General features: G+C 36.6%; 1 protein-coding gene across 2 annotated transcripts in view; it reads right to left on the bottom strand.

Moving 5' to 3' along the window:
* Window positions 1-383: 383 nt before the first annotated feature.
* MAPK6 (mitogen-activated protein kinase 6) overlaps window positions 384-11,765 on the bottom strand; it is a 35,071-nt gene continuing 23,689 nt past the window's right edge. For both annotated transcript variants that reach the window (XM_055435837.2, XM_055435838.2), the window contains exons 3-6: window positions 10,790-10,934; window positions 8,305-8,469; window positions 3,650-3,851; window positions 384-2,630 (exon numbers count right to left, since the gene is read on the bottom strand). In XM_055435837.2, coding sequence (XP_055291812.1) covers window positions 1,529-2,630; window positions 3,650-3,851; window positions 8,305-8,469; window positions 10,790-10,934 — 1,614 coding nt within the window. In that variant the 3' untranslated portion in view covers window positions 384-1,528. The remainder of the gene's footprint in view (window positions 2,631-3,649; window positions 3,852-8,304; window positions 8,470-10,789; window positions 10,935-11,765) is intronic.

Here is an 11,765-nt window from a genome sequence, read left to right as displayed (position 1 = left end):
TTCTGCTAGTGATTTTCATTCTAACGAGGTAATCACTTTCGTTACCTAAAGAGTGAAAGTCACTCAGTCGTATCCAACTCTTTGCGACCCCATGGATTATATATTCCATGGCATTTTCTAGGCCAGAATACTGGAGTGGGTAGCCTATCCCTTCTCCAGCGGATCTTCCCAACCCAGGAATCAAACCAGGGTCTCCTGCACTGCAGGCAGATTCTTTACTGGTAGCTGAGCTACCAGGGAAGCCAAAGAGTTAAACAGGAGCCATATTTGCTGGCCATGTTTTATTTGTCCTTTTTCTTCAAACAGGATAACCAAAGATACAGACAGTATTCAATAAAGTAAAATAGATGAGACAAATTCTAAGAGACTGCGATGCCACATGCTACATTTAACCTAATTTTATTCATGCTTGCTTTGGGATGGGGAATAGATCGTTCAGTAAAAACATACAGTAAAAACAAAATATGTCTTATCATGTACAACTTTTAAACTACAATAATGATGTACCTTAATTACTTCCATGCACACAAGTCTAACATTACAGTTTTTTAAAAAATAAACACAATTAAGACTTCTAGGAGCATTTTATAATAAAGTAATTCCTAATTTTTCTTTGTAGATAGATCAAGCACCTCCAAAATACAAATTCCTATACACAGTGAGCGCTTTACTTAAAATGAATACTTAAGTAAATTAAGTACGTGGACAGCCTTAGGATAAGCTGACATTATATATTCAGCTAAGTAGGCAACAAACCATAGTGCCAAATGGAAAAAAGTGTATTTGCAAATAAATTTCAAAAACTAACTTTTTATAATTAAATACAGAAAATATACTGATTTGCTAAAATAAATAAGATGTGATGTAACACTTCACTATAAAGAATGCATACCAGAACATTTATAAACAGTGAGTGAATCTCATTAGGAAGAGTTTACTACAATAAACGCTGGCTAAATATAAGTGCATATTGTGAAGCACTATGGGTGGTATATGTTTTGCCACATACTCTTGTTACCTTGAGGTAGATAACACATGTGTACCAAATTCGGCATTCATTTTCAGTTGCTGCTGGTATCATGTGTTTTTAAGAAATGTGTACAGTATGAAAAACTTGAAAATACTCATGAATGAAAAATGTTTTAGGAAAAAAATAGATATTTTCATGCAATTATGTACAGTCTCACTGTGTAAATTTCAAGGCAAGATTTTTGTTTCCTGTAAAACAGATCATTGTTCTATAAGAGAATGTTTTTTACTTGTCTTAGTGCATTTCTTTTGTCTCCTCCTGCATTGCATTATTTTGCTCTATTCTTTATTTTTGTGTGCAAACGACATGCCAGTTAAAATGAAAACCATCTCACATGTAGAAAAAAAGTCTGGATTTTAAAAACCAAGAAATAAATCCTTTCTAAATGACACCATCTGATTCAAGTAAAAAAAAAAAAAAAAAAGACTTAAACACTAGTAATAAAAAAGACAAAACACATTTCATGAAGAATACAAAGAGAAATGTCTGCTGAGTGTTTTAGTTCAGATGTTTCAGAATGCTGCTGTATGTCTTATGAGGAATCTGAGGGGAAGATTTCATAGCAGAAGGTGTTAATGTGGCCTGTATTGACTTAAGTGGTGACCCAACTGGACTGTGAAACTGTGGGATGCCTATGGATTCAAGCTGCTTGTTGAAGAGGAACTCCCCACTGCTGTTCAGAAATCCTTCCTCATTTCCTCTCTCCCCAAGCTTCCCATCCTCTACCGGCTCAGTTTCTAGCATTTCAGTATCTTCTTTCCTGCTAAAAAACTTGTCCAGGTAACTGGTATAAGTGTTTTCCTTTTCAATTTGCTCATCCTTCCTTACCTCACAACAAAATTGATTTATGAGAAAACAGTCCTCCCCACCACCCACAAACTGGCTATCCCAAGAAGATTGGTACAAGGCTTCTAATTGAGCCAAATTTGCCATTCCTTTTTCCTGTTTTTCTCGGCTTACTGACTTTGATATCAAACTTTTCAATTCTAGCTGGGACACTGAGCTATTCAGGTCATTTAATTTGTCAACAACATCAGCAGCCTCGTGGTGTGAACTAAGCTGAACAGTTCCTGCAATGAAGGAGTCAAAGTCAAAGCCCTGCTTCTTTTCCCTTTCTTTTTCAGCCAACTGCTGTGATGCTTCCTCTAAAGCTATCTGGGCTTTAACCAATCCATTCCTTTCACATTTTGACTTGCCCTTCTTATCAGACTTTTCTTTGCTTTGTTCTTTCCAATTAGAAAGGTCTATAATAAGCTTGGGTTCATAATAATGATTAACTTCACTCTCTCTCCAAACTAAGTTATCTAAATATGATGATGACCTCGTTTTGTAGTTACAAGTATGGCTACACTCCAGATCACAGTATTTGTTTTCATGATGATCTGGGTACTGCCAACAAGGCTCAGTAGAATAACTGGTGTCAAAAGCAGGATCCTCCAAATACTTTTCACGGTCTCCATCCAAATATTTTCGAGGATCAACTTGTACTTCTTCTTCATCAGTGACATCAGACAGAGCTCTTGGGTCTAGCTGAACTTCCTCAATATCAAAGTTGTTATGTATAGGCCAATCATGCTCTGAAAATTGACAATCATGGTACCTGAAAAAAATTAATACATTAGCGTTATTCCAGGTATATGATTTCACTTTCAAATTTACTGCATGCCTTGTGGGTCAAAGCACTGTGCTTGCTAGGTCTATGAGGGGAATAATAAAGAGTATTAAGTCATATAAGAATTTATAATCTTTATGGATAGGTAAGCCCGGTTACTATATAAAGCGATATGATGCAATGGAGCATATAATTATAATTATATAAACTGCACATAAACATCTAAGTGGCTGGCTGGTCTACAGTTCAATTTCAATTTCACAATTTCTACAAACATAATTTCACACACAGGGGAAAAAAAACCTTTATGGCCACAAAATGTAGATCTCTAATTTCAATCAGGTGCCATACAGATTTTCACTCTAAGGTAATAAAGCAGACTAGAAGAAGGCTTGCTGGAACTCATCACCATGAGCAGAACAAAACAAGTCTCCATGTAAATGTGTTACTGAATGTGGTATCCTTTTACTGACACATTACAGCAAGGTGACCACACCTCAACCAAGTAGAGGCAGACTAAGACACAAGTGAAAACAGTGGCGGTTGAAGAGGAGAGAACAGAAAAGAAATTAGATGACTTAACCAATAAGTGTATGGTAGAAAATGAAGAGATTGGAAGACATCTGGGTATGTGAGAAAACAACTATATACAGATAGTAGAAATGTTCATGTAAATGGTTGGCAGATATATTTGATCATAAATACTTCAACATTTTAGGAGTTAAAAAATACAGCAAGTAAACAAACTAATTTCAACATTAACTACTTCCTGTTCCAAAGTAGCATTTAACTTTTCCCATTATATATACACTAAGCAATAACTATTAAATACTGGAATTACATAAAGGCTATTCAAAGACAGCAATAAGTTTAGCAGAAATCCAAAAAGACCATTTCTAAATTTTTAAGATTTTTACATTGTCTGATCATATACAATTTAAAATAAAACTCACTAAATTATGCTTTATTGAAAACAAAAGCTTTTCCTAATTTAGGATCAGTTTTACCTTTCCCAGTTATAAATGTGACTATGAGTTTCATCCATAAGCAAAATATCATCAACTTCATCTTCAATATGAAAAGGATGACTTGAGATTGGCTCATCCATTGGAAAAGAATAAATGCTCATGTAAGGATGGGAAAGCGCTTCTTCTGCTGTCAACCGATCCATGGGGCTGAATGTCAAAATTTGTTCCAGGAAATCCAGTGCTACAAGAGGAAGAAAAAAATCTTAACTGTACTGGAGGTCCACCAACCCATAAAGAAAAAAAGGGATTACACAATTAAAAGGTAAGTTAATTTAACTTCTGTCAGAGAAACAAAACAACTTACCTGATTCACTGATTAAAAAGACATGTGGCCAAGAAACAAAGTAGTATTTGAAATATATCCCAATCTCATATTATGGCCAATTATAAAGGAAAAGGAATATATGAAGTTGAACCATATGAAATTCTCATTTTTGTCAGTCAAAAACAGTCAAATAACAGCAATTTCATATGGCATAACCTGATACATAGATCCTAATTTCATCTCTGCAACTCACCAGGTTAGCTGGATTACTAGCTATGTAGAACTGGAGAGGTTAAACTTGCTGAACTTCCATTTCTTCATGTGTAGGATGGATACAGAGGTAGTTATAAGGTATAAAAATGAAATGTATAGTGTTTAGTGCTCAATATAAAGCCTTTGCTCCCCTAACCTCATTGACCAGCTGTTGCAATGATTTGTTGACTTCTGTTTCACACCAATCATACTACTGCAGATCACACAATGCATTTGATCACTTTAGGGCTAAAGCATAGCTACCACAAACCCAGTTCTTTTCACTAACTCACACTGCACCACTCTGTCACCAGCCCTCCACCATCACCACACACTTGAATGCCTTATAAGTGACACCATCTTCAATTCTGAATCATTCCCACCTTCCACTTTTTCTGTTCCCTAGTTATACAGTACTGATAAAAGCTGGATGCAAAATCACATATGTGTGTGTATATATATATACACATATAAGCTCTCTACAGATTCACACATACCGTGGAATTTCAACTGGCCTTTGAAATGGCTCAGCAATGTTCCTCACCATTGCTTTACGCTCTCAATCTTCTCATTATTCTTAGCAGATAAACCTTCTTCACATTTATCTCAATCCCTACTTCTTCACCCTGGTCTGTCACACATCTACTGATCCTTGCCTTCTATCTCAACGGAAAAGCTAGTTAGCACTTCTCTAAAACTAAGCTGCACTCTAGAAAGGAACTTATTCTCAACTCCCAATCTTTCATTAATATTAAAAGTAGCTGACATTTATACAGCCATTTATATTCTCACAAAGTGCTTCACTACATTATCTCATTCAATCCTCAGATCAGTCCAATGAAGTAATAAAGAGAAGAAAGGAAAGGCTCCTTGTTATTCATACCCTTCAGTGGCCCTGGGCTGAGGTTCCTGCCTGTGCTCCATCTTTTCCCCACCCACCTCTATTATATTACCTTAACCTAGGAAGTGATTTCATGATACATCAAGCTGTTCTTGGTTCTTCTGCAAGTCAGTGCCCCATGTGTCTCAAGGCAAAAGACAATCTAAGGCACAATTACGGATGGCTGACTCAGCATAACTGCCATTCTCAGAGTGAAACATATCTAACTACATGAGAGGAATATATTCTAGAATCCCTAAAACTGATAGCAGGGAGAAAAGGCAGGGCTAACAAACTAGTCAGGCTAACTAAATGTATGCAAATAAAAAACATTTCCATCATTGTGAAACTTCTATTGATAGCCCTGCTCTAGAGGAAATCAGTCTATTTACTACAACGGTATGCTAAGATAAAGAAATAAGTGGTAAACTATAGAGAAAGAGAGGATAAAAGTAACCATGAAGGAAATTTAAAAGATTGGGTATCCATTTAAAGACACTAACCAGTATAGGGTTCCAGCCATCTTAATGTGTCAATTCACACGTACTTAATCTTGTTTGTTTTTTCTCTCTGAAGATCATGAATAGAATGTGAGAAAGGAACATATACTACTCTAACAGTTCCCCATTGTTCAGAAGGTACTCTGCCCCAAAACAAAATTCCAGTGTTAATGAAGAAGAAACTTGCAGAGCACATCTATGTAACAAGTCTTTAGCTTCAGGAACTTTAAACACTCTGCATTGCATTTGTATGTGAGTACAGGTGGCACGAGTGGTAAAGAATCTGCCTGTCAGTGCACAAGACGCAAGAGACGTAGGTTTGATCCCTGGGTCGGGAAGATCCGCTGGAGTAGAAAATGGCAACCCACTGCAGTACTCTTGCCTGAAAAATCCCATGGACAGAGGAGCCTGATGGGCTACAGTCCATGGGGTAGCAAAGAGTTGGACATGACTGAGTACGTGCATGCACCCACACACACACACACACAGAGTTCTATCACTTATAAAAATCGAGAATCTTTGTCCAATGGTTACTTTAATGAATCTATTATCAAAAGACATTCGTTCAACACATTATGAATAAATCCCAGGCACCAGCTAAATATTCAGGTTGGTTCACAGCTGACTAATAAGGGTAAGGGAAAAGAAGATTCAAATTTAATTAGGTTACAAATGCCTCAACAGCAACATTCTATATTACTAGCTTGCCTCTTTTGATAAGACTCAGCAATGGCAACAATGACTCCAAGCCCCTGAGCACTCACACTCAACTTGGCTGAGCAGGGTCGTACCTGCAGAGAAGACACATGTCCTGCTTGCCTCTCCACCTCTGGATTCTGATTTAACATTCTGCACCTTTTAAAGAATTCCAACGGACAACTCTGAGGCATAGTCAAGTGCTACGTGACTGCTGTCCAGTTATGAACAAGAATGCCATCATGACAGTAGCAACAAGATCAGAAGTCAGAAAGTCAGCAACATATCACTGACTGTGAAGATACTCTAAAAGATGGGTTAAAAATGTAGCTTTCCTGAAAAGGAAGCTTATGAAACCTGTTGAAATTAAATACAGTTGCTTCCTTTTCATTCAGGCACTTACTAATGAGTTCCAAACATAGCTGAGGAGGAAAAAGACAATGTCATCGGTTTTGACATCCAGTAACTATTTCTCAAAACATTTGCTAAGTTAAAGCACTTTGATACACATTAACCTTAACTACATAATGATCAGAGTGGGTGATATGAACAATAAATGTATAATTAAGAGAAAGTTTTAGATGTTTAGGAAACTATCTCCCTAACTTTATAATTCAGAAAAGAACTTTCACAATTCTGGCATGGATACAGCTAAATACAGTACAATAATCCTTAAAGGTATGATACAATCAACTTTTAAGGAAGATATTTTTCATTTCTATTGCTCTTCTTTTAAAAAATATTATCTTATTACAGATAACTATTACAGCATTTAGACTTTTGTACCTTATTTGTATCAACAAACCCTAAAGATACATCTCTCCGTTCTGATGTATGAAATTAATTGCTTTACTGGTCAATGAAGTTTTGATTCTCTCCATGTTCCTACTACTTTCAAGTCTGCACAAACTGTCACATTTAGCACCCAGTATTTTTTTGGGCTCCAAAATCACTGCAGATGCTGACTGCAGCCATGAAATTAAAAGACGCTTACTCCTTGGAAGGAAAGTTATGACGAACCTTGATAGTATATTAAAAAGCAGAGACATTACTTGGCCAACAAAGGTCCGTCTAGTCAAGGCTATGGTTTTTCCCGTGGTCGTGTATGGATGTGAGAGTTGGACTGTGAAGAAAGCTGATCGCCGAGGAATTGATGCTTTTGAACTGTGGTGCTGGAGAAGACTCTTGAGAGTCCCTTGTACTGCAATGAGATCCAACCAGTCCATTCTAAAGGAGATCAATCCTGGGTGTTCATTGGAAGGACTGATGCTAAAGCTCAAACTGCAATACTTTGGCCACCTCATGCGACGAGTTGACTCACTGGAAAAGACTCTGACGCTGGGAAAGGTTGGGGGCGGGAGGAGAAGGGGACGACGGAGAATGAGATGGCTGGATGGCATCACCGACTCTGTGGACATGAGTTTGAGTGAACTCCGGGAGTTGGTGATGGACAGGGAGGCCTGGCGTGCTGTGATTCATGGGGTCGCGGAGAGTCGGACACGACTGAGCGACTGAACTAAACTGAACTGATTACTAACACCGATCTGCAAACTTTTAGTAACAAGTTTGCTCATATGTAGTTTTGATCTTTCCTCCATCTCTTCCTTGCTCTAAAACCCTTGCTTTCCTTCAACTCAATTCCCTCTTTCATATCTAAATCACACTCATATTTGTACCCATACTTACTTATCATATAACCCTCAGAGAATCCCCTTCCAGCTCAGTGAGAGTCAGTGATAAACATGTTCACCTAGCAGAGACGATCAGAAGTAAAAGTTGGAAAAGCACATGGAGTCAGAACCAGGAAAGAGGGATACAATGGAATCTGGAAAATTATTCAGAGCAAAGAAAAGATTCCCAGCCTAAGTGCCTGGCTATAAAAAGGAAAGCAAGAGCTGAAGTTTTAGGTGTACCTTGAGTGTCTAAAGACTATTTGGGAGAATGCCACATCTATAATGATAAAAAGCTAAAGCTTCTCTACACACATCCTGCTCACACATAAACACACCATTACATGATGGTTACTCTTCAGTTACAGTACCTTCTCGACTAATTCCTGGAAGCAGCTGAGTTAAAGGTTTGTGTGGCTCAGTCATGTCATTTCTAATGTAAACTGGAATTACGCTGAGAAGCTCCTGACGATCTTCCTCATGGACAACAGGAATAGATTCTAAAATCAGCTGCATCTGTTCAAGTTCATGTGCACCTAGATGAGATTAAAAAATACCAAATATAACATTAATAAACACATTTCTCAATGTTTAACATATTGGCAATAAACATTCTAAAGCTACAGAAAACTAACAGAACTGTAATGACCATCGAAGGGGAAAATGGTTTTAACTGCATCATTAACCAGCAGATTTCACTGCTTTGAATATCATCATCAATCTGCTCAAAAAGCTTATCTTTTTCAAATTCTGCTCATTGACATGTTCAGTTTTAGCTGCTTTGTTTCCATAAGAAAATGACTTGAAGTCTGGCCTCATATTAAGGTATCACAAAGTAGTGAAAAAAGCAATAAACTGAGATTTAAAAGATGAGATTCCAGTCTCAACCATACATACTAATTAACTCACTATAACTCTGAGAATACTTAACACGGTGATGACTTAACTTCACTATCAATAAAATAAAGCCTTAGACTAGATCTGTGAAACAGAAAGTTTTATAGTTATGGAGTAGGCTCAGTTAACATTTCAGAACCACTATTAAAGAAATAAAAGGGGAAACTTCAGGCTAAATGGGCAGCTAATATTTAAAAAACAAAACAGTCATTTGTTTTTCCACTTATTTCTAGAAACTCCTTCAACAATCAAAATTTTTCTTGAGTGACTACCATGAGCAAGGCACTTTAGAATATACCTGTGAAACAAAACTGACCAAATTCCTGCCTTTATAGAGCTCACAGTATAATGGAGGAAGACGGATAACAACTTCTGTAAACATTTACATCAAACAGTGACAAAAGAAAATTAGAGTAAGCTAAGGGGGACAGAGAGCACTGTTAGGAGTAGGGTTAATTTATATTAACAACCCCTTGGTTGTTATGACCTTATCATCCTTATGACCAAGGAAGACTTCACTGAGAAGCTGACAAGGAAGTTAGGTAATACACCATACATTCATAAAGAGGAAGGGAGTTCCAGGAAGATGAGAAAGGGCCCAAAGGCCTAGAGGAGACAGTGGGCTTGGTGTGTCCAAGAAACAACAATTAGGCAAGTGTAGCTGAAGTACAGTGACTCAGGAAAGTGACAGGAGCTGAGCCCAGTGGTACCAGAACACTGAGAGTTTACGTCATTCTGAATTTGATAAGAAACCATTACAGAGATTTGAACAGAGAAATGACATGAGCTATGTTTTCAGAGAACTACTATGTGGCTATGTGGTAACTAGACCACAGACAAGAAAAGTTAAAGCAGGAAAGCCAGTTAGGAGATCATGTATTAAGACCAGGAAAGGCAAAATGGTTTACTGGACTGGGAGGATGAGAGTAGTGAAAGAGATACTAGCAGTAAGAGTCAAGATATACTTTAAAGAAACAGTCCATAAGTCCATAAGAGAAAAGTGAAAGACGATGCCAAGATTTTGGCCTGAGCAACTAAGAAATGGGTCTGGTTTACTAAGATGAGGAAGACAGCAGAAAGAGGAAGTATGAGGGAGAGATATCAGGAGGTTAGTTTTGGATAGGTTAAATTTGAGATGCCATTAAACATCTAAGTGGAGATACTGAGTAAGACCAAAAAATAAGGCTAAGGCACTTACTATAGGTTAAAAATACACAGATTTCCAATGAATGCTTAGGCCTTGCCTTTTATTGCTATTAATATGAGGTCTATCCTAACCAACAGAGTTCCCTCATGCTGATTTTACTGAATGGTTCACAAACCTACTGAAAACGTTTTTAGAAGGGAACTACAACTGAGTCTTTCAAATAATTTCATAAACAATTCTGTTTAATTAAATGTTTAAAGTGTACAAAGGTTTAAGATAAAAAATTATTTAGAGGTTTTTGTTTTAATCCACCTTAACTCAAACTTTCTCATGCACTTTTTTTAGATTCCCGCATAGCACCAAACTCATTATAAAATTGGTTGTTTCTGAAATATCACATCAGTCAGGCCAATAGGATACGGCAGTTCAAGCAACAGGGTTGATAGGAGACAAAGAAAGAATTACTGAATTTACAACAATAGCTAAAAAAATTTCACCAGGAAGTGACAAACACTGACAGAATCAGGTAACACAGGGATCATTTAACAAAAACAACTGACAAATATCGATCTATAAAATAGGAAATTATGTTTAAGAAATAAACATATATACAACAGAAACACTAGAATTCAGACTAACTTTACTGAACAATCCAGTAAATATATAAGTGTTCTCAATCTTTAAAATACCATTTTATCTTTTCATTTTAATAGACTAAATTGGTTTAAATCTTACATAAATTTTGATTCATAGAAATATATGAAATTATTTCTCCTTGGGATAATTTTCCCATTTATTTAAAAATTTCTAACCTGCAAAGAGGGTTTTACCAGTCAGCATTTCAGCAAAGATGCAGCCTGCAGCCCACATGTCAATGGCTTTAGTATAATTATTAGGAGAAAGTAAAAGACGTGGAGATCTGTACCATTTAGTAACCAATCCTTCAGAAAGATGACCCTGAAAAAGAAACAAAAATATACTTTTTACTTTAGCTGAATAATAGTATGTAAAACATGATTCATTAAAATGCCCTTAATTTAAAAACAAACTATAATTGTAAAATCCTTAAACAGTACTGTTGATTTCTATGCCTATTTTCAAGGCTCTTGCACTTCTGAGGCTGTATGGAGATTAAACTCCCCCTGTAACATACCATCTATAACATGACATTCTCATGAAGTATTCTAACCAAAAAATACTGTAAGAATTTAGTGTTAACTTTAGGGCACATATTCACAACATGCTTGAGAAGAGAAGCTATTTATCATTTCAAGTCAACAATGAAGCAGGTATACTTTAAATCAATGAGAGAAAGTCAGGGAAAGAGTACCAAAGGTGAGCTATTTATAAAGCAATGCCAATCTCCTTACTGACAACCCAGGGGACCTGGCTATACTGCACATGCCATTCCTAATCAATTTCACTGCTTTATATTTATGAAGTATTTGACAAAAACAGTTAAACATATGTTGCCTTGTTTCATTCTAAAAATAATGCTGAGAAAATATGAAGGTAGATATTAACACTCAGGTTAAGGAGTCTGCTTAAGGTCATATAGTTTAGCTGGATGTAGAAATGGAAGTCAATTTTAGATAGTGTAACTCCTAGTTCAGTGTTCTATCCACAATATTTCACTGTTATCCATAAAGATGTGGTCATCCATTTCGTTTTGGTACTCAATTTCGATGCTGACGTTTTTTTTAAAGTTAAGTTATACTCAATGTGAGATAATACCTGCCAATGCCAAGATGTGTCTTAGATGTGTGCTATGGGAAGCCAAGCAAGCAG

The sequence above is a fragment of the Moschus berezovskii genome, chromosome 9 (genome assembly GCF_049115385.1).
Source record: "Moschus berezovskii isolate FMDL1 chromosome 9, NW_MosBer_1.0, whole genome shotgun sequence".
NCBI lineage: Eukaryota > Metazoa > Chordata > Mammalia > Artiodactyla > Moschidae > Moschus > Moschus berezovskii.
The sequence above is the reverse complement of the archived record's forward strand: the minus strand, read 5'-3'. Positions and strand labels throughout refer to the sequence as shown.